Source organism: Rosa chinensis, chromosome 5 (genome assembly GCF_002994745.2).
Source record: "Rosa chinensis cultivar Old Blush chromosome 5, RchiOBHm-V2, whole genome shotgun sequence".
Taxonomy (NCBI): domain Eukaryota; kingdom Viridiplantae; phylum Streptophyta; class Magnoliopsida; order Rosales; family Rosaceae; genus Rosa; species Rosa chinensis.
This window is the reverse complement of record NC_037092.1, coordinates 35,133,314-35,157,159: the sequence shown is the minus strand read 5'-3', so window position 1 is coordinate 35,157,159 and position 23,846 is coordinate 35,133,314. Positions and strand designations below refer to the sequence as shown.

At 36.4% G+C, this 23,846-nt stretch overlaps 1 protein-coding gene across 5 annotated transcripts; it reads left to right on the top strand.

Annotated features, from left to right (window-relative positions):
- Positions 1–612: 612 nt before the first annotated feature.
- On the top strand, positions 613–17,975 carry LOC112165061 (probable LRR receptor-like serine/threonine-protein kinase At1g53430). 5 transcript variants are annotated; one of them, XM_024301453.2, is made up of 29 exons: positions 613–781; positions 2,405–2,558; positions 2,659–2,730; positions 3,127–3,198; positions 3,382–3,450; positions 3,548–3,592; positions 3,791–3,856; positions 3,968–4,003; positions 4,144–4,218; positions 4,398–4,469; positions 4,597–4,668; positions 5,016–5,087; positions 5,211–5,282; positions 7,280–7,351; positions 7,519–7,602; positions 7,861–7,932; positions 8,132–8,200; positions 8,319–8,387; positions 8,535–8,594; positions 8,684–8,731; positions 8,817–8,857; positions 15,048–15,409; positions 15,526–15,703; positions 15,810–15,941; positions 16,046–16,158; positions 16,303–16,510; positions 16,616–16,850; positions 16,950–17,100; positions 17,213–17,975. In XM_024301453.2, the coding sequence occupies exons 1-29, from the start codon at positions 655–657 to the stop codon at positions 17,777–17,779; spliced, it is 3,465 nt and encodes a 1,154-aa protein (XP_024157221.1). In that variant the 5' UTR covers positions 613–654; the 3' UTR covers positions 17,780–17,975. The 5 variants fall into 5 exon arrangements, with proteins under 5 accessions (XP_024157221.1, XP_024157222.1, XP_024157224.1 ...); XM_024301454.2 differs by having other exon boundaries at positions 3,968–4,007; positions 4,637–4,668; XM_024301456.2 differs by lacking the exon at positions 2,659–2,730.
- The last annotated feature ends 5,871 nt before the right edge of the window (positions 17,976–23,846 follow it).

Below are 23,846 nucleotides of genomic sequence, written 5' to 3'. Positions count from 1 at the left end.
GGAATCTTAATGATTACTCGGGGTGGCTTTGTGTAATATGGGCTTCCTATGGGCCTTCGCATGATACTTGCCAAGAGCTTGTAGCCTGGGCCATTAACATCGACCTGCTATGCTTAATCCTCTACAGGATACAAGTATATTTGAGCTCAAACAATATGATCTTGCTGCTTTTATAAACCTAAAAACTAAATAGTTGAGATGTGGATATGTGATTGAAAAGTGGGTTTAATAACTGATCCCTTAAAATTGCCAAAAAAAAAACATCTCTTACTAAAAAGGCCTTGTATATATAAATATATTCACACACACCCTGATGACGATAGGCTTTGGTTTGAATTGTTTTAGTAGAAATTGTGTTTTGTGAGGTGCGGGTCATAGTAACATCAGTTTTGGCCAAATTTACTTGCTATATATTGTTGGTGTGTGAAAATTGGAAAGCGATCCAGATTCTTCCAGTTAAACTAGATGATTATTACTTTTTCTTTTTTTAGGTGACTACTTTTCGGTGGGACGTACAGCCCAAAAAGAAAAGGAAAAAGGTGTAACCAAAAAAAAAATAAAGGGAAAAGGCAAAAGGGAGGAATATAAAGTTGTTATGCCTGATAGATTATAAGGAGTAGAGATAACTGACGCACAGAATTCATTCAAGGGGAAATGGGTACTGAGGCTTCAGCAAGACTTGTTAGTAAATTTATAATTCTCTGCCTCATCTTTACTCTTTGGCAGCTTGGTTCTGAATTCAAAAATCGAAGTATAGCTCAAACGTTGCCCGATGAAGAAGGTAATTTATCATCCACTTCATATCTTTTCCTTAGAACCAAACACCATGTTATAAAAATCTGTACAACATCTTAGCATTCAAATCCAATGCATACAGTTTAATTCAACCGAAAGAGCCCGAGTTTGTTTAGTTTAATAGAAACCGTGATACACCACCTCAAACTCTTAATACACGTCCCTTTAAAAATTTAGCAAACTTTTAGCTTGAACAGACAGAGGCTCTTCTCTAACATAGATGTTCAATTTTTATTTTTTGGTTGCTCTATCGAGTTTCTACTTTCTACATCTCTCAAGATCTAGCAAAATTTGAATTATGAAAAGAAATATATATGTCAAAGATGCTGATACAACAACAATCTTCATAGATATCGAAAGCTGACTTTTCTTTCCCATTCCTTCTACTTATTTTCTCTGGTTCATAGGTTATTGTTTGTGGAGTTCCAAAAGAAAACCCCAAAACTTTTATCATTTAAAAAGTTAAAAAGTATTTATGATCAGATCAATTCTTTCAGTTACTCGTTGCTAGCCATGAAATTGAAACAAGGTATATGAGAAGTTTCGTTAATTAAACCCAACTCAAATAAGATTCATGCATCAATGAAAGCTATTGCGTGTATAATTCTACAGTTTATGCAACTAGAAATCTGGAATTAATATGCAACAAATCATACAGTAATTCATGGAGTCATGGCATTTAAGTTTTCACCTTAACCACAATCATGGAGGGATTTTCCTTAGAGGTTAAAAAAAGCAACTGTCATTAAGAGCATCTTTAGCAGACTCTCTATCTTGACTCCTTATCTATTTTATGAGTAACATGTTTAGTTTTTATCAATTTTAGCAAATGCATCAGACTCCTGAGTGACTTTCCGTTTTGACTTTTAGCTATCTCACTCCTAAATATAGAGAGGGAGATGAGACTCTCTATTATTTTTGTTAAATTAAAACATTCATCTTCCTTTAAGTTATTCTATGTAATTTATAAATATATTTAAAATATTTTTTCTTCATTTAATAAATTAATAATATAAATTCAAACTTAGGTAAGATAGAGAGAATTGTTCATTATGATTTGGTGTAGTGTTGCATAAGTCTTCCATTTGTAAGTGAGAGATCGTGAGTTGACTCACAAAAAACTAGTTTTTGATATGATCAAAAAAGAAAATCTAGAGAATTGATACAGACGCATTTTAAAAGTGGCTAGCCAAAATGACTTTTTAGTTACTTTGGCTAAAATTTGACTTAGAATGGCTAACATTGCTAAAAACGCTCTGAGGATTTATTTTTTTTTGGGTTAAATGTTGAGATGCTAATTAAAAATGATTCAGAAAAGAGAGATATGGAGGGTGTATATAAAATTTTCATTAGTTTAAATGCTAAGGTAAACAAATTGTATAATAAGTATTATGTGTGTGTATTTAGCATGTGTTGCACCAATGTTGTAAATCAAAACAAACACACAGACACACACACACACACACACACATATATATAGTTTACAATAGTTTACATTTTTGGTTCATTCTCAATCTTGTTAACAGCAGCTAACTATTAGTCTAATGGTATCCTTCTCCTCCATAATGCAAGTGTTTTTGCTAAAATAAAACAAAATGTTGGTCGACAGTGAGAGCTTTTAAGCAAGTAGCAAAAAAGTTGGGGTTAAACCTTGGATATCCTGGAGTGTTCTTAGATGGCTCATTCTGCAACCAGAGCTTATTTCTTGGCATCGGCTGTAACTGCACTTTTCAAAACGACACCATCTGCCATATCAGAAAAATGTAAGTTTGAAGTTTTAGATTTTAACTATACATATATGCAAATCATATATTAAATCTCTTATCGAAATTGTTAATTAGCTAACTACATTTTGAGTGACAGTGAACTGAGTGCTAGCGGTTTGACTGGAGTTATACCTGATGAACTGGCCAATCTCACACATCTAGAGAGCCTGTAATTTGTCTCATTTTCCCCAACATTACATATCTAATGTCCTTCTTAACATGTTCGATCATTAGTATTTTGTGTTTTGTACCTGTATCAGCTGCCTTGAATATTTATCAACTTATTTGTTACCTCCAACCTCTTACGTACAATTCCGACACCAATTTGTCAAATAAATTTTTTTTTTTGTCGATTCCATATATAATATTAGTATTGTCTTTCTGTCAGTTGCTAATAAGTTTCCTTAAATTTTGCTGAGCGTATGTTGCACAAATTTTCCAGAAAAAGGAAGAAAAAAAATAAAAAATTGTATAGAAAAGTGTATGTTGATATCTTTTTTCTGGTTCTAGAAAATCTAGACAATTAAGCGATTAACGTGGATTTGTAAGCTGGTTTAATTTTCAGGGATCTCAGTATGAATCAATTGACTGGTTCCATACCTGCTAGCTTGGGGAATTTATCTTGGCTCAATGACCTGTAAGCCTGTACTTGTGGATTTATGATTGTTGCGGCCGACTTGCAATATTTAAATCAATAGCTGTACATTTGGTTGTGAAACTGTTATTAGTGAAAAGATTTAATCATCTTTTGGTTATTAGTGAAATTACTTGTTGAGAAAACTTATATTGATAAGCTGGTTTGCATGTGTACTTGTATCAGGGATATTTCAAACAATCAATTGATCGGGTCCATTCCAGAGAGTTTGGGGAATATAAAATTTCAAGCGCAGTAAGTCTTGAATATCACGTTGTCTTAGAGAAAACAAAAAAAAAAAAAAAAAAAGGAAAAAAGTTTTGATTTCAAGTTTCTCTTTGCTTCAATACAGCTACTCCAATAAGAAGGTTGACATGATTCGGGGATACTTTAATCTGTAAGTATGGAACCCATCAATAATCTTTTCCTAATTAAGTACATTATTCGATCTTATAGATGTATACTAGCATGGCTCACACTTTATGTGTGTGCGGAGATTTGGAGAGTTTCTTTTTGTAGAAATTTTTTTTATATTATTGATATAAATATTAAATATATATTAATTACTTAATCTGCTGGGTATTTATACATTCAGAGATCTTTCAAGCAATTATTTGAGTGGATCCATACCCGTCACTTTAGGGAAGTTGGCTGTCCCATCGTAAGTTTCTCACCAAGTAGGTCTATTATTGGAAATGGTTTTCATTTCATCTGATGAAACTTACTTAGGAATTGGGAAAATGAAATTGATGATACTTTTCGGATGTGACAGGGCTGCCGACAGCGGATCGCCCCTACAGCTCTCCCTGTACGTGAGTAGTACATTAATCGTGCAATGTTATTTTTCGACTAGGCATTAATCATGCAACGTTAATTATCAATATGTACGTCGTGATCAAATTACTTGTTATTTTAAAGTGGAATTATTTTATACATTAATTTATTTAGGGATCTTTCAAACAATCAATTGACTGGGCCTATACCAGAGAGCTTAGGGAATTTGACTTTTGGGACCATATATATGTAAGTCGATCTCTTCACGTTTACGTTCATGCCTTTGGTCGTTTCATGTTTCACTACTAACAATTAATTACGTACGTTGAAGAAATTAAAGCTAGCTAGCTGCAGTAATTGTTTATACCTCAGTTAACTTAGATGTATTGATCCATCCATATTACATATATATATATATATATATATAGTTATCTGTACGACAACTTTCTCAGCGGCTCTATACCAGCATCTTTGGGTGCATTGTCTCATCTCTGGACACTGTAAGTAAACTTTGCACACTCGTATTAATACCCCTATATTCCAATGATCAAATTAGACGAATTTATTTTTGTATGTATATATACATATATTATCACGAGCAAGCTTTTTAATTATCCTTATTTGAAGGGATTTGCATAACAATGGAATCTTTGGTACTCTCCCACAGACGCTTGGAAATTTGTCATACCTTGAACGCTTGTAAGTTTCATTGTACACACATATACAAAGATTCGTTATAGAAATGAACTTTTTACTTTAAGAATTTGAAAATTATTACTATTTTATATTAATAGATGATATAATTTAATGATTTCAATTATTGATCATTTAAATTCATACATAATAATTGTGTGTAAAAAAAGAATATATATATATATATATATATATATATATATATAAAGAGAATTTGGATTCTTGAAATAAAAAATATCTATCAGATTGGACTAGTTTGGAAAATTTAACTTAGATTTAGGCTCGAATATCTTACTAATCTAGCTAGCTATATGTAGAATATGTATCAAATATAAATCCATTTGTTGTCGCAGCACGGTCGGATCCAACAGTATCACCGGGACATTACCAGAAAGTTTTGCCAGCCTTCAATCGCTGACGACATTGTACGTAATTAATATGCCCCTGCTCCCATTCAATCTTGATTTTTCAGTGCATATATATTACATTATTTAACCTGGCCAATTATAATATGTACTCACCCAGATAATCACTTTGGTTGCATGCAGTTCTGTAGCTGGTAACTATTTGTCTGGCCCTTTACCTGACTTCATAGCCAACTGGACTGAAATCGAAGAACTGTACGTACCTGAGTTTTCTATTTAATTATATATAGCTTGTACTGCACTGTTGTCAAAACGTACACAAGCAGCTATATTTGAATGAGAAAATGTCACAGACAATTTCACTCAACTCGACACTGATATCTTAAAATAGAAAATTTTACAAATAGTACTCAAACTAAAAATCATTTATCATTTTAGTACATCAAGCTTAAAATCTATCAGATTGGTTCTTAGGGTAATTTCGTCTCTTCACGTTTCAACTCTTTTTTTTTTTCCCTTCCACTACCACTCAACAATTAGAGAACCATCATCAAGCCCATCATCCACCAAACCACAATTAGTTCCCTCATCAACGGAACCACCAACACCACCCAGATACCCCAATTCTCTTATCCACAATTCCATCAAATTTAATCCCAAAGCGTCCAAATTCTATATCTCCATGACTTCGTCAATTCAATTCAATCCAAAATCTAAATTCTCAATCCAACTCCAAAACCCAGTTCCCCATCCCATGCAACCCTACAACCAAAACTGCCATTGATGGGAATCTCAGTCTTCAACACCATCTTCTCCGTCGCCGTTTCAAGCACCACTGTTGACTTTATCGGTGTCGGTGATGCTTTAACTCAACTACTTCTTCGGTGGAGGCCGTTTTAGTGCCCACTCTCCTTCATAGGGAGACCAAATTCCATTGCCATCTAAATATCTAATAGGTGTAAATTTTGGGTCGAGGTTAATTTGACTAATCTTTTTGTTTCTTTGATTTGAATTGCTATATTGCTTTCTGGGTTTTGGTATGACATGGAGAGAGAGAGAGAGCTTTTAATTCGATGCAAAAACTCATTACAAGATATTATGTTGTATATATTTGAGTGTTGGACCATGATATGTTTGTTGGAATGGATGACATGTGTATGTATTTTCTTGTTTGACTCTTTGACTCGCTGGTACGAGTTATATGTGTGATTAGGAGGGGAAGAAGAGGAAAATAAATATTTGAGAAAATGAAAAGACAAGATTGCCCATATAATAGTTTGTGTGGTAGTAGATTTAACACCGTTACAATCGGAAGGTATGAAAATTGTGGTGGATCTAAATATTGGGGTACCAATCTGATAGTTTTTGAAATTGATGTATCAAAGTGATAAATGTCTTTTAATTGGGATACTATTTGTAAAATTTTCTCTATCTTAAATTTCAAAATTATCACTTTGATATCTCAATTTATTTTTATTTATGAGTTTTCATTTATAATGGTGTCAACTAAATTTTACAAGGACATTTTTGTCTTATTTTTTCTTTCTTTACATGCAATTCATGAATTCCCACCCAACGAATTTTTTTTTCCACCTCTTCTGTCTCTCTCTCTATCTCTCTCCACATCAACGAACAAAAAATTCAAAGCCCATAACAAATAGATAATATTTCAGCATCCTATTTTATAAAATCTTTGCCTCCACAATTCTACAAATCAAAGAAAAACAAGCCTACAGTATCTTTGATGAACTACCCTTATTCTGGGAAACTGAATTTGTTCTTTTTCAGAGTGTAACAGGTGATTTGAAGCAATCTGACATACCAAAGTGTCTAAATATCAGGCTGTTAGAGAAACGAGAAACCGTCATCAATTCGTTTCCACAAAATCTAGATTACTTGATAAAAACAAGCCTACAGTAATCTGAAATCTAGACGTCATGGTCGAAGAGAGAGACAGGAAAAAAAAAAAACTGGAAAAATAACCAATTTTTTATTTTTTAATTTGATAAAGGTTATTTTACGAAGATGTCCCTGAAAAAAGGGGCTAATGACAGCATCACTTGTTTTTTAACGGTGTGATTGACATGAGGTATTGAAGTAAAAAATAGATAAAAATTTGAGGTACCAAAGTGATAGTTTTAAAACTTTAGATAGCAAAGTGTTGAATACTCTAAAATTTAAGTACGGTGTGTAACATTTTAGCTATTTGAATTTGTCAATTGCTCTAACTTACTTCATTAAATTTTGTACAGTTATCTCAACGGAAACAATTTCCACGGAAGGATACCTGCCGGAATTTTTAATATATCGTATCTACAAATTTTGTAAGCGACCAAGTGTGCCAATTCACAGCCCCACGGGCACTAGCTAGCTATCTTTCCACTCGTCTAGCTTCTTCGAAATAGAAATCTCCCATCAGTCCCATGTATGATATACATTATTCAACTGATGTGTTATTCTGCCTTTCCTAAATTGCTTCTTTCTACTGCAGGGCAATAAGTGACGTCGCAGCAGACTCTAATTTCCAGTTCCCACCATCTACACATGTGACGACAAGTTTTATCCATCGTATTCTGTTAGTAAATTGCTTATTGCACACAATGTATTATTTCGAAAAAAAAAATAAATTCGAACCATATATAAAGAGTCTCATAATAAGTTCTCCAGTTAAGTGGTTGATTTATTAGAAACTCAAGGTAGTCCCCCACTTCTTTAAACTTTAATAATAATTAAAAGTCAAAATTTTATTAACTCATGAGTTTCAACCATCTTCAAAGTAACATGTACTAGCATATCTACTTAGTCGGCGTGCATTGTTGTCGTGCATCTGCAGGATACTAAGAAACTGCTCAATCACTGGTCAAATTCCTTCTTACATTGGAAATATGTCATCATTATCGAACCTGTAAGTTCTTTTGTTTAGTTTCCTCTATAAACCTTCAAATATATCCACATGTAATCAAGTAAAGCTCTGATCATATATACCATAACATGTTTCAGCCATGTCATCTTTTATTTCTCCCTCTCCCTAACATTTCTCTTGTTTCATCCCTTATTCATCTCCCTCCAAACGAGTCTTATGCCTTTTTAAATTTGTGTTGCAGAGACTTGAGCTTCAACAACTTAACGGGTAGAATCCCAGATGCTTTGAAAAACTTAAATTTAAGTTACATGTATGTGACATATTACTCTCCACCCCATGAATACGTTCAACCATAACCACAAATTTAGCAAATTGCAAGAATATTTATACTTGCTGTAATGTACTTCATGCATGCATGTTCTCTTCAGATCTTTTTCAAACAATATGCTTTCTGGGGAAATTCCTGATTGGATTCAAAATGCAAACTGGAGTAAGATGTATGTTTCGATATATGTACATCCTTGTACATCCTATCTATTCTGTATTTAGTACCGATAACATTTTATTGACTTTCTCTAATTAGGAGCTTGTTAGGTACCTCCGGTGTACAACATTCTCATCTATATATGTTTCTTTTATTCCAGTGATCTTTCATACAATAATTTTTCAAAACCAACATTTGAAAAATCGTCCAAGTTAGACTGGTAAGAAATTAACAATGCATTTTCTATTCAATTAGTAAGGAATCAGAATATTTTTGAAATATTAATTGCATGATATCACTCTGTTCTAGGAATTTGTTTTCCTGCTGCTGCAACTGCTCAACCTGTCTGCCAAATACGTATGACCATATCTTGTCTGTTGTACTGTTAGAAAAACTTGACGATAAAGTTTTTTAGAATAACTTCTGGCGATTATACTTACAGAACGGACCCAACCACGGAGAAGTATTGTCCAAGGCCTAATTGTAAGTTCATCTTATAGACAAAATTTATTTTAAGTCTAAAATTTATTTTCTATGTTTGATGTAATTCACACTAAATTTTTTGTTAATTGCGGTCTTATAACTCACTTGTCACGTAAGATTTTTTCCTTTTCAATTTTGTCCAATTAATTGTATGTTTCTGCATTCCTATTATAGCATTTTGTAATAAATTGAATAGATTGTCATCCTAACTAACACAATTAATAAAGGTCAAATAAGATTTCATGAAATAAAAAATTCAATTTATTTTCTAAACGAGGTTTCCTATTATTACTGTTGTTTAATTCAAGTTAATAATTAGTGCATTAAATTTAAATAATCTCTCTCTCTCTCTCTCTCTCTCTCTCTCTCTCTCTATATATATATATATATATATATTAGTTCAAGCACCCAACAATCTCATTTCTTTTTGAAAATGGGTTGGTGCGGCTGCCCTCATGCTTTGATTAATGAAATTGCAGAATACGCCGGGGGGGGGGGGGGGGGGGGGGGGGGGGGACATAGAGCCTGAATCCTAGATTACATTGATTACAATAAGCATAAAGAGACCATCTTGAAATAATATCAGAACTCTCCACAAAATCTATGTATTCTAACAAGCACCAATTAGCAAAGAGTGCATGAATGACTACTCCATTTGCTTTGGTATAGCGGTGACATACCGGAAAGATAACTCTATAACGAATAAGCATCATTACAAATAGCACAGCTTTCCCACTATGTTGTTGCACCGAAATAAATCCGGCGACACTCAATTTCATCTTACCACTAGGAGGTTGCGTCCATTTGATCACGCAAATAGCTCGCCGCCCCGCTAGGCCAGACAAGGCACTCTGAGAGTGCATACCAAGACCAAGCCCACTTCGCCCTATCCACAAGGAATAGGAATTTATTGCCAGCATAAAGCCATAAGTAATTAAACATAAAAAGCAATAACACAAAAATAAAAGATAAAAACAAGGATTAATTTCAGTTTACTCCCCTGAGGTTTGGGGGTGAAATGATTTCACCCCCTAAACTTTCAATTTTGAATTTTTACCCCCTAAACTTTTCAATTTCAATCAGCCGTGTCCAATTTTTATTGTTCCGTTCAAATTGGACGTTAAGTTTGACTTTTGAGGGTTAAAATGGTCATTTCAACATAAAAAACATATAAAAAAAATAAAAAAAAATTCTGTTTTTTTTTTTTTTTTAATAATTTTGTCTCCAACCTATATACCACAAGTTATAATAGGTTTATAAAAACAAAAAAAATATTCTAGGTAGTTGAAAGCCGCTCGCTGGTCTACGATATTTGTGACATATCTCCGATAAAGTGAAGAAATATTTGTAAAAAATAATTTTACACTTTATCTGTAAATAAATATCTGTATATTCCCAATAAAGTGAAGAAATATCTGTGTAAAATCATTTTTGGTCTACGATATTTGTGATATATGTCCAATAAATTGAAGAATTTTAGGATATATCCCCAATAAAGTGAAGAAATATCTGTAAAAAATGATTTTACACTTTATCTGTAAATATCTGTATATCCCCAATAAAGTGAAGAAATATCTGTGTAAAATCATTTTTTACAGATATTTATTTACAGATAAATATTGGATATATATCACAAATATCGCAGACCAAAAATGATTTTACACAAATATTTCTTCACTTTATTGGGAATATACAGATATTTATTTACAGATAAAGTGTAAAATTTTTTTATAAATATTTCTTCATTTTATTTGGGATATATCCTAAATTCTTCACTTTATCGGAGATATGTCACAAATATCGTAGACCAGCGAGCGGCTTTCAACTACCTAGAGTATTTTTTTTGTTTTTATAAACCTATTATAACTTGTGGTATATAGGTTGGAGACAAAATTATAAAAAAAAATAAAAAAATAAAAAAAACTAAAAAGCAGAAAAAAAATAATAAAAAAAAACAGAATTATTTTTTTATTTTTTTTATTTTTTATGTTGAAATGACCATTTAACCCTCAAAAGTCAAACTTAACGTCTAATTTGGACGGAACAGTAAAAATTGGACACGGCTGATTGAAATTGAAAAGTTTAGGGAGTAAAAATTCAAAATTGAAAGTTTAGGGGGTGAAATGATTTCACCCCCAAACCTCAGGGGGGTAAACTGAAATTAATCCTAAAAACAACATGGGCCATGAGCCAAAGCCCAGGCCTAATCATCACCGAGCCCATGTCTAATTGAATGCCTGCTGCCGCCATGCCACCGAAAAGCATCTCCCATGCCATCCCATCACCGACGACACCTCCCCCTCCATCTGCTGTACCCCGAGCAAAAGTGGACTGCCCACGCTCCGACCTAGGATAGAGTAGACCGGCAATCGACCTCTCTACTCCAGATCTTCCCCACATAGTATGCCCGACCCGATCTATGCCTGCACTCCAACCGACACCATCTGGGACTCTCGCCACCGCTCTCACACCCAGAGCCCCAGCCCTGCCCCACGTCGGCTGCCTGAGATATCCCCATCGAAATCCCATCCCCGCCTGGTTGCCAACCAACCACCGTCGACCTGCAAGCGATTTGGACCGCGCTGCAACTACCACTAGAGAAAAGTCGAGAGTTGTTGACTGGAAAAAAATACAATCTCATTTCTTTATTTTTCTCTCCAAATGTATGGCTTCTCCCTTCTTAGTTCCTTTTTATGTCTTACTAATATGACTCCTTCCGTTCGCATCTACCTTTATTATAGACTTTCTAAGAATTTTTTGCATACTTCTATGTTGAAATGATTACGGTGTTAGTCAAATTTTGTCCTAGAATTTAATTAGACATATTTATTTCACACTTATATGCCTTATTGGTAGTCAATGTTTCCTACATTTTGATTATGAATAAATTTAAAACTACCTTGCTATTTTTCCATTACCTTGTACATATATAGATGTATTTGCACTTTTGATACCTAGTACAAAGAAAATATGATTAAATTCAGTTTACTCCCTCAAATTTTGGGTCAAAAATCAGTTTGGTCCCCGATCTTTTTTCTTTTAATCACATGGTCTTTCCACTTCTTATTTTCACCACCCGCATCCAAATTTCAAATTGGGCTCCAATCATGACGCAACAAGCTGACTTTGTATCGACAGCATGGCCTACAAGAAGGGCAAAATGGACATTTTCAAATAAAAAAAATAAAAAACACCCGACCCCGAAAAAATGCACCTCTCTCTCAGCTTAATGAGTCTGCTTGGCTTGGATAGAGAAGTGGTCAAGGGGATCCGGATGGGAAGCGATTGGGTTCCTTGGTGGTAGAGGGGAAAGGAAAGGTTGGTAGGCGTCCCAGGTTGTTGCAGATGGATTGATCTCAAGCTCCGAGCAAGGGCAATGTTCAAGGGGTTGTTGGGTTGTGCAGTTGAGCAACCCAGATCCCTTTTGGATTTGGTTTGTTCGAAGGTCATGATTGTTAGGACATTTGATGAGTGGTGGTGCAGTGGTATGATTGTAGGGTGGTCGACATGCTGGCGTCATGATGTGCCAATCACAGATCTGTGTGATGTTTGGTCTAGATGGCAACCTAGATCCAATCGAAATTGGGTTTGCCAGCTGGGTGAGCTGTCTACTGTGGCTAAGGCACCCAATAAGGGGTGGCGACGACGATGCTTGCCGGACGTTCAGGTCGTAAGATAGTGACAGCGGTGGTGTTGCCAAGCTCTTGGTTGCGCAACGATGGCGCACTGCCCAGGTGTATTCACTTGGTGCATGAGCTGCTAGCAGATGGATTGTTGGTGGTTAGACCATGTCTCTTTCTTGTTATGAGTTTATTGAGTCTTTGATTCTTGAAATACTTAGCAGATGTTTGTGGCAGACATTGAAATTACTAGATGATGATATATTGGTGTTGCCTAAGATAAGGCTAATTTTATATGTGATTCTTCCGTACTTATCTCAACCATTTGGGTTTTGATGAAGAAGAAAAAGAAGCTGATTGGTTTCTTGAGATTTGATGAAGAAGACGAAGAAGCAAATTGAGGTGTTGAAGTTGAGATCGATCGAAAGGTGGAGGGATTGGAGCAGTGCCGGAACAACTTGCACATTGTGCTTGAATCCGACCCGACCTTAAGTCCTTAACCCCATTACTGAAAGAGGAAGAAGAATAAGGGTGTGGATTGGAGCAAAATCAGAACAAAGAGTAGTTTGGATATTGTCCAAAATCTTAAAAATTGGTCATGCTATCGGTGCCAAGTCAGCTTGTGACATAATGATTGGAGTCAAATTTAAAATTTGGATGCGAGTGATGAAAATTAGAAGTATAGGGACCATCGTGATTAAAAAGATTGGAGACTAAACTGATTTTCAATCTAAATTTTGAGGGAGTAAACTGAATTTAGTCCAAGAATATCCTAAGGGAAATATAAGCAGCAACGATAATTTTTTCCATACTTTTTATTAGGAACAATGTTGAAACTACCTTGCTCTTTTTTCATTACCTTGTGCATAGTTACGTTTGCACTTTTGATACAGAGTACAAGGGCAATATTCTAGAAATAGAGATGCGTTTTGCATATCTTAAAAGAAGGTAAGTAGTGGTGGTTTCTTTGTCTACCTATTGATTAGAAATAATGTTTAAAGCTCGATTATGCACTAGCATACTACTATAGCTAATAGCTCTATGTATTGTTGTGTCTCAATTTTCATTAGTCGCTACTTAGTTTTTTTTTTTTGAATAGAAAGTGATATCATTAGAATCAATAGCCAGCAAACTTCCAATGGTTAGAGTCTAGCTGCACTTACAAAAAGATAGCCGGCAAGAAAATCCGGAACCCTAATCTAAGTAAAGCAAACTGATTATATGGTGAATTTATAAACAAAGAAACTCATGTCTTATAGGGAAAAATCATTCACTAGCCTCCCATTAGCCAATTACGCAATTGTGGCACCAACAGAAAGCCACTTCCTAGCCAACAAATAGGAGCAGCTCCTTATCCATAAGCCACTTAAAATACACCAATCAGATCCAAGATAATTACCAACTCTCGAATAAGTCACGATCTAAATGGATTAACACTTGAAAACCATAGCTGGCCTAAAACATGCCCAAGTGGGTCTAAAGTTCTTGGGTCGGGCCTGCCCAATTCACTAAGTAACAACTAACAAGTGAGGGTGGCAAAGCACCTTCCTTGATTTCCCATGAACTAGACCCAGCTAGCCCAAACTCATAATCAGACTCAGAACCCCAGGCCCAATTCCAAGCCCAGGAAACCACTCTAAGCAACACCACCTCCATTGCATGTTCCGGCGGCCGTCTTCTCCAGAAGGCCATATTTGTGCCGCCTCCTTGTATTCAATGAAATTGCTCCACCACCGGACAGATCAGACGGGCAACAACCAATCAGTCTGAGTCTATAAATCCCAGCCTGCCTTACCCCTTTGTACGCCAGAAAGAAACTCTCCCTCCCTTTCAACGCTATTGCTTGCTCCGACGCTGATTCAACCAGCATAGCACCGCTCGCCGCGCCGTTCTCCTGTACGACGTCGACGCAAAGCCCATATCGCACTCGGTCTCACAATCTCCACCAATCGACGCACTAAACGCCCAGGCCCTCAGCGAGGTGCCCCGCGGGACCTAACTCTACTCGAGGTGGAGAGATTAATTGAAACCTCCAGTCCCAACTCTACCGCTGTCGCTGTTCTTGAACTGTAGGGTTCACTATATTATTTTGCTTTTGGTCGCTAATTAGTTTGTCTTAGTTATTTATTTATTTATTTTTTCACTCTTTTGATATCAATGCATTATATTGTTTGAGAATTAGTGATTTTTCATGTAGGTATACATGATATGTTTACATACTTTAAGTGCATATTGTTTGTTATAATTATTTTCCTTGAGTAGATTTGAGGAATTTGATTTTAATTTTTAAAGACTTAAACTGAAAAAAAGAAAAAAAACACCCAATTAAGAAATTTTCATTTGTTTCTTAATTTACCTTGCGAGGCAAAATAGAAAACGATAAAAGTGATTGGACCGCAATTAACAATAAAAAAATGAATAGGACATTGGTTAAAATATCTCCTTATTATATTGAACTCTATCAGTCTATCTATATCTAACAATTATATATATATATATATATATATATATATATATATATTTATATTTATATATATATTATTAATAGTAAATGTGTTTAATTTCTTCAGACCATTCATTGTTTATAAATTGTGGTGGTGGGGAACCGATTAAAGTCGATGGAAATGTATATGATCAAGATAATGATACATCACAGTTTTACCTAAGTCCAAAAGGAAACTGGGCTCGAAGTAGTGCTGGAAGCACCGTTGATGCCTTCAATTCCAGTGAATTCTTAAAAAGCATGAAATGTGGGCTATCCTCTGAAGCAACTTTATACAAGAGTGCTCGCAGTTCTCCGGTCTCTCTAAAATATTACGGGTTCTGTTTACGTAAAGGCAAATACAGGGTAATACTTCATTTTGCTGAAATTGTTTGCGAGGATATGAGGTACAAAAGTACAGATAAACGCATATTTGATGTATATATTCAGGTAATGTTTTTTTTTTAACTTTGTCACCGGTACTTAGCAACACTTATTTGAGTTAGTACTGTTGCATGCTTTGTCAATTTAACTAATTATGTATACATGGTGATTGGTTGGTGTAGGGTGAGAGGAAACTAAAGGATTTCAACATTATAGAGAAGGCAGGAGGTCCGAATTTAGTACATGAAGAAAATTTCACAGCGGTTAATGTAAATGATGGTGTATTACAGATACACTTCTACTCGGCTGGAAAAGGGACTCTTCAGGGACCTCTCATATCTGCTATATCCGTAACTCCAGGTCAACAAATATTAATTATTTTCCTCCTTTTACATGCCTATATTTATTTGGACGTCCGATCTGATCCTAAGCTAACGTAATTACTAATTGTAAATTGAGAAATCAGAGTACAAGCTACACAACCAACTATCTCCTTTGCATATAGCGCTCATTGCTGTGGCCTCAATCATAGCTTTCGTATTGCTTTTATTGCTTTTTGCCTGGATGATGGGATGGCTGGGTACAGATCACTTACAAGGTAACATAATGTACGCTGGCTAGCAACATTTGACAAGTATTCACTCTTTCAAGAATTCTTACTGAATTTTAGCTTACATCTCTGATCACTTGTTTGTGGAACAGAAATAGATATAGGTCTAGAAAAGCCCGTCACCCTCAAACAATTAAAAGTTGCTACAGGGAATTTTAGCAAGAGGAACGAGATTGGTCAAGGGGGTTTTGGGACCGTTTACAAGGTATCTAATTTTCTCTGTCCTTGTTTTTATTGTGGAGTTTCAGCTACAACCTACAAACTAGCGATCTTTAACTTGCAAATTCAGTTCTTCAGGAGAAATGGAGTTAATGATGTATTTCATTTGTTTGGTTGTAATTGCGTGCAGGCTGAACTGCAAGGAAAAATTGTAGCTGTGAAGAAACTTTCCTCTCATTCAGAGGAAAGGATAAATCAGTTGAAAAATGAGTTTTATGCTTTGAAATCAATGAGTCAAGAGAACCTTGTTCAGTTACTGGACGTTTACAATGCAAAAGGCCTGCATTTGCTCATCTATGAATATATGCAAAACAAATCCCTCGCACACGCTTTATTTGGTAAATAATTTTATCAGGCCCTTTTCTTTTTGTTATATTTTTTCTGTTCTAATATTATAATTATTTAGGAGAAAATATATTGATGTGGTGACTATATGGTTGCAGACTCAAAGTCCAAATTGAAACTTGATTGGGAAGCTAGGTTTAACATTTGCTTGGGAATAGCTAGGGGATTGGCGTATCTACATGAGCATCCCAGGCTGAAGACGGTTCACAGGGACATTAAATCAGCTAATATTCTTCTCGATGGAAACCTCAAGGCTAAAATATCAGACTTTGGATTGGCAAGCCTTTACACCGAAGATGATCAATTCAAGTTCGTCAAAGTAGAAGTGACAGAGTAAGTAAAACTATAGAACAGTACCTACTCCTTGCCACTTTATATGTACTTACTTCAATCTTCGACTTAGTAATGATTAGTTACCTCTTGTTTCTGCAGGGGATATATGGCACCCGAGTATGTTCGAGGAGTTGTGACATCTAAAGCTGATGTCTACAGTTTTGGGGTGGTTATACTTGAAACTGTTAGTGGAAGGAAAAATGCAGGACACAAGCGAGATAGCCAGGAAACTGAATTTCTTTTAGACACGGTAAGCAAAATTGGCATCGCCATGCTTTTCTGCCTTCTTTTTGTTGTCCAAACTGTGCGGTAAAGCTATAATCTCATTTAACACGACTTCTGTGTTGTGTGTGGCAATGCAGGCTTGTGATTTACAACGAAAAGGAAAGTTGGTGGACTTGGTTGATAAAACCTTGTCTAACAAGTATGATGCAAAACAAGCCATCATCATCTTGAATTTAGCAGTAAAGTGCATCAATATATCGCCAACTCTGAGGCCTACTATGTCTGAAGTTGTGAGTGTTCTCGTTGGCGACAAAAAAATTGAGGAGATCTGTTCCTCTGATCAGATTGAGGACATCAACGACCCCCATGTGAAGGAGATCGCAGAGTTCGCAGTGTCGGAGTACAACAAGAAATCTGGGAAGAAGCTGGAGTTACAGAGCGTGGTGAAGGGTGAGACTCGGGTCGTCCCCGGTGAGAATTACCGGCTCGTCATCACCGTCAAGGATAACTCGGCGGTGGCTAAGTACGAGGGCGTTGTGTATGAGAGGATTTGGGAGCATACTAGGGAATTGCTCTCCTTCGATAGTCACATTGCACAAGTTGATTCCTCTGTTTCTATGGAAGTAACCTCGAGAGCATCCACACCATCCAATTTGATCAAAGGGGAAGATGAAAGAGAACACATTTCTGAGAGTACCCCCTAGAGATTTCCAAATGAAACACAGTAGTCTAGTCAAATGTCTCTGTCTATTTTTTTTCCTTGTTTTTGGACTTGATGGACTCTACTGCGATCTGTATTTAACATGTACAGAATAGATTCCTGGCTTTGTCTTGTCAAATTGGATGTTAGGTATCACCACCAATGCTAATACATGAATTTGAAATTCTTCTAATCTAAAACTCTGGCCGAATTTGTACAATTGAGAAAGCCAAAGAAACAAGGAGGGAAAACAAATGCCAAACTTATCTAGAGCAATTAATTATGAAGTTTATGCAGTAAATGACATGGATTGACGTAATATGTACATATTTCTGCTTCATTTCGTTCTCTTTTCATCTCTAGTTTCTGTTTTAGTGCTACTGTCTGCTTGGGGTACATTTCATTAAGATGAAGCACTGAATCTTGGTGCAGGGGAGCTTAATGTACATTTACAACTAGAAAGAAAAAAAGAAACTACTGCAATAATAAGATTTAGTTTTATAAGTCAGTAATAATCAAATTAATCAATGGATGGTAAATTCTTAATTCTCACCATCAAAGATCCCTTGTATACGCTTATATAGTTCTATTTTAGAGTGAAATTAATTCATATCAGTTTTATTGTTTGAACAAGTTGGCAGTGACTGCTCGAACAATTCTTTGCGCCCCTTAGCTTCCCCATGTGCCATAGATGTTCCAGACGTATATCATACAACTGAGATTAATTTGCTTGAACCATTCCACTGAACACGCCTAAAATGCAAATGCTGTGTGTTTGGAGGATCCTAAAACACCAATACAGAGAGCATAATTGAGAATGCATGCTTTAATGTAGGTTGTAACCAGTGATATATAGAGCAGTGCAAGACAATTCAAGTCATAATCACCAGTATACAAATAACTGAAGCAAAAGATAGTTTACATCTGCATATGCTTCAAGCCATTTCAAGTTTTGAAGATAACAGGGAAACCATACAATGGCTACGAAAAGTTCATTTCAATCAGTTCCGATCTTACTCTTAAAAACAACAACAAAATATTGCACTCCAATATATAGCTACTACATCAAGAAGAAACCAGTAGTATCCCCCCATTTGCACGTATGTCAGTTTTTATTGCACACCTCCGGATGAATCTCAAAGCCATTAATACCTTTAACCTTAATTCTTTCTCCAGACCTCAGGTTCCATAACCGAACATGGGAAACCTGTCAAGTTGTAACAATGACTGATCTCCATTAGTGAAGTACAGGCATATCCTTCTCCAAGTCCTTCCAGTCTACCTCTACCCTCACCTGTTAGGAAATTAATCTCCCGCCACGCAAGTACTATTAGTAGAGATGGAAAGAAGAAATAACTATGCCAAAAAGACAACAAGATTTAACGAGGTTCGGCCAATATCCTTGCCTACGTCCTCGGAGAGTTTCACTTTCACTAATGAGAGAATTACACAAGTATAAGATTACACCGCTCAAGTTTATGCCCAACCCAAGCCCTTGTATCCAACCGGATACCCCTTGTACACCTTCTCTCAACCTAAAAGATTACTCTAACCCAAGAGCTATACAAACTCTTGAACATACTTTTTCTGCATAGTATCAACATTGATATAGAGGTCACTAGGAGTATCACTGACATGATCCCTGGAATAACATACTTCAAGATGGATCCTTCAGCCTTGATTGTTCTGTTTTTGCATGCTGCAATATGCAGTTGGGGTGTGCCACAAAGTGCACCATTTGAGACAAATGATTGAGCAGAGAAGTTTCTGAAAGGTCCACCTGTTGAAATTTCTCTGCGGAGTCAGTTGAAAGACAGATTCAAATAGCTGAGGTGCATGAGTGCTTCTAGTGACTTTGGAATCTCCCTAGATAAATTGTTTTGGGATAAATCCAAGAGTGTTTTAGGATATGAGAATTGAGAGAGATTGATGAGAGAATTGTGTGTTCCACTATTGATAATAGGAGCCCAATATATAGGGATTACAAAGTACATATTCTATTGATATAAGGAAAACTATTCCGAATAGGACTAAGAATTCTAGAATCTTCTCTCCTATTACAATCATTACAAACTAATCCTAGTTTGATAAGGCACACAAATGTCAACATTCTTCAACACTCCCCTTTGTGCCACTCAAACTTGGTGGTGACGCTTCATCTGTTGCCTCGTTAAAAACTTTGCTAGAGTGAAAAACCCTGTGGGACAAAAATTATCTCAAGGAGGATAAAAAGAGTACAACACATCCTTCACTCTTCGAGATCGAATATGTAGACATGCATCATACCTCCCCCTGATGTCGATATCTCCCCCTGATTGCTACAATCATGGGAGTTCGGATAACTTTCTCAATCTGATGCTCTTCACATGTTTTTCGAAGGTGGATTTAGGTAACGACTTAGTGAATAAGTCCACTACATTATCCTCTGATCGGATTTGATTCACTTTAATCTTTAGAAGTGATTGTTGCTGATTATAAAAGAACTTAGGCGATATATGCTTGATGTTGTCGCCCTTGATGAAACCTAACTTCATTTGTTCAATACAAGCTGCATTATCCTCATAAATGCATGTAGGTTCATCTGTGGTAGATTTCAAACCACAAGTTCCTTGAATATGTCTAATTACAGACCTTAGCCATATGCATTCATGCACGGCCTCATGTAGAGCAATAATCTCTACATGATTTGAGGAAGTATCAACAAGAGTCTGTTTTATAGACCTCCAAGATATCGCAGTGCTTCCTATGATAAAGACATAACCCATTTGGGAGCGACCTTTGTGAGGGTCAGAGAGATACCCTGCATCAGCAAAATCGATCAAAACATCATTGTCATTTTGATGGAGGAGAGGAGGAAGACGCCGGCCACCTTGGACGACGGTGGCACCGGCCACTTGGCCGGTCATGGTATTATGGACGGTGGCTACTTGCCTTCTGGGGTCCTATCCCAAACTTCCGTCATTTCTTTTCTCTCTGTAGGGATAAAACAAGCTCATATCAATTGTACCTTTTAAGTATCGAAAGATTGTCTTTACACCAATCCAATGGGGGCATGTTGGCATAGAACTATGTCGAGCTAACAAGTTCACTGCGAATGAGATGTTCGGTCTTGTACATTGAGCTAAGTAAAATAATGCGCCTATTACACCTAGATAGGGCACTTCGGCCTCTAATAATTCTTCATCCTCATCCTTTGGACGAAATAGATCTTTTCCGGGCTCAAGATTACGGCCAATCATGGTAGTACTCACAAGCTTTGCTTTATCATCACTAAAGCGCCTTAGAATTTTCTGAGTATATGCAGACTGATGGATTAAAATCCCATCACTACAATGCTCGAGTTCTAATCCGAGACAAAATCGTGTTTTCCCAAGACCTTTCATCTCAAATTCATATTTTAAATACTTATTAGTTTCCTTTAACTCATCTAGAGTTCCAATTATTCATGTCATCGATATAAACTGCTACAATTGCAAATCCGGAACTTGTTCTTTTAATGAACACGCATGGGCATATTTCATTATTAATATATCCCTTCCCAATCAAGTAGTCACTTAGACGGTTATACCACATCCGTCCGGATTATTTCAATCCATATAGTGAGCGTTTTAATCTTATTGAAAACGCGCTTCGTGGTTTAGAGCCACTTGATTTGGGTAATTAAAGTCCATCTGGAACTTTCATATATATATATATATATATATATATATATATATATATATATATATATGAATCTAGATCCCCATAGAGATATGGTGTAACCACATCCATAAGTTGCATGTCAAGTTTTTAGGAAACTACCGAATTGACAAGGTAGTGAAACGTTATAACGTCCATTACGGGAGAATATGTCTCCTTGTAGTCGATTTCAGGGCGTTGTGAGAAACCTTGTGCTACAAGGCGAGTTTTATATCTAACAACCTCATTTTTCTCATTACGCTTTCTAACAAACACCCATTTATGGCCAATAAGCTTTACATTTGGGGGTGTCTGCATTATAGGCCCAAATACCTGTCTCTTTGCTAGTGAATCTAATTTAGCTTGGATCGCATCTTTCCATTTAAGCCAATCAGCTCTTCGTTGACATTTTTCAATAGAGCGAGGTTTGATATCATCATACTCTATAATTCCTTTTGCAATACAATATGCAAAGGCATCATCAATAGAAATAGAATTTCTATTCATTGTCTCATGTAACTAGTGTAATTCATGGAGATCTCCCTATTCTCTGGAATTGGTTCTGACATTGGAGCGTCCCTCAATGATGTCTCTTGGATATAACCATAATCCGGAATATTTTCATGAGATGGATTATTCACATCGATGATTAATGGATTATTTTGTGCCAAATTCGCTTTCTTTCTTGGGCGAGAATCTGTCAAACCTTTGGGCCTCCCGTGCTTCCTCACAGGAGCCATGGGCCTAGCCACAACGTCACCAAAGGAGGGGATGTTGGCACCATGCTCAATTTCCCTTGAGTTGGCGCCATGCTCAGTTTCCCTTGAGTTGGCATCATGTCCTCGAATTTTAGGGACATCAATCCTTGTAGGCACATTTGTAGCAGGTATGTGTGATCTCGTCACTTTAGCGATATCAGAAAATGCATCAGGCATCGATTCTGCTACGTTCTGAAGATCGAGTATTCTCTGGACTTCAATTTCGGACTGCGCTGTTCGAGGATCAAGATGAGACAAAGTGGGGACAGACCACGACAATTCCTGTTATTCCTGTTGAACATTTATGTTCTTATCTCCCCCTAACGATGGGAAGACTGTCTCATCAAAGTGACAATCCGTAAATCTAGTGGTAAAGAGATCGTCTCTCAAGGATTCTAAGTAACGAATAATAGTTGGAGAGTCATATCCAACATAAATGCCTAATCGTCTTTAAGGACCCATTTTGGTGCATTGTGGTGGTGCAATTGGCACATAAACTTCATACCCAAATATGCGTAAGTGTGAGATATCAGGCTTATATCCAGTCACCATCTGGGATGCAGAAAGGGTTGAGTGGCAGTGGGCCTCAGACGAATGAGCACAGCTGCATGCAATATTGCATAGCCTTAAGCAGAAATAGGGAGATTGGCGTGCATTGCCAATGCTCTAGTAACCATTTGTAGTCGTTTAATGGAGGCTTCTGCGAGACCATTTTGAGTATGAACATGAGGAACTGGATGTTCAACTTCAATCTCAATGGACATGCAACAATCATCAAAAGTTTTTGATATAAACTCCCCAACATTGTTAAGTCTTATTGACTTAATAGGATGATCAGAGTGGTGAGCCTTTAACTTAATAATTTATGCTAGGAGTTTAGCAAATGCAGCGTTCCTTGTTGACAATAGCATGATATGTGATCAGCATGTCGATGCATCAACCAACACCATAGAATATCTAAATGGCCCGCAAGGTGGTTGAATAGGTCCACAAATATCATCTTGGTTCTTTGTAAGATTGGAATGTTTTCTTTAGTGATCTTTGTATAGGATGGTCTCGATCCTAATCTTGCTAACGAGCAGGCTTTGCAGAACGAATGATGGGGTTTAGAAAGAACAATGAGGATTTTGGTTAAGCCATGAAGTCAAGTACAATTGACTTTAGAAATAGAAATTGGAGTCGAATGAGCATATGTGGCATCAATGCCACATATCGGCCATAGGGGGATGGCGGCGCCTGTCTTTGATGGCCGGACATGAAGGGGGACAGCGTCATGAGGTGCAGGTGCTCTTCTTTGATCCAAATTTGAGTTTTACTTCTTTTCATTCTGAAAAGTGAATGTCCGTGTGAAGTCTTTAGTATATGTATCATCATACCACGACCTGGATGTCCCAAGCGGTCATGCCAAACCCTATATGTGTCGGAATCCTATAAATCATCTCTCATGACATGGTTGGATTCAATAATTCGAATAGCGGTTGCATACAACCCACTAAAGTGACACATAAGTTTCTCTAAGACTTTTTTTATGTCCATAGTCATTAGAGGTGATGCAAAGGAACTCTTGTCCATTCTCACAATGTGTTTCCACATGAAAACCATTGGCTCTTATATCTTTAAAGCTCAAAAGAGTTC

Excerpts from the sequence above, each read along its gene's own strand:
- LOC112165061 (XM_024301453.2), top strand. The coding sequence starts at position 655 with ATGGGTACTGAGGCTTCAGCAAGACTTGTTAGTAAATTTATAATTCTC. Across the intron at positions 7,933-8,131 it reads ATGTCATCATTATCGAACCT|AGACTTGAGCTTCAACAACT; the intron begins GTAAGTTCTTTT and ends TTTGTGTTGCAG. Across the intron at positions 8,388-8,534 it reads AATGCAAACTGGAGTAAGAT|TGATCTTTCATACAATAATT; the intron begins GTATGTTTCGAT and ends CTTTTATTCCAG.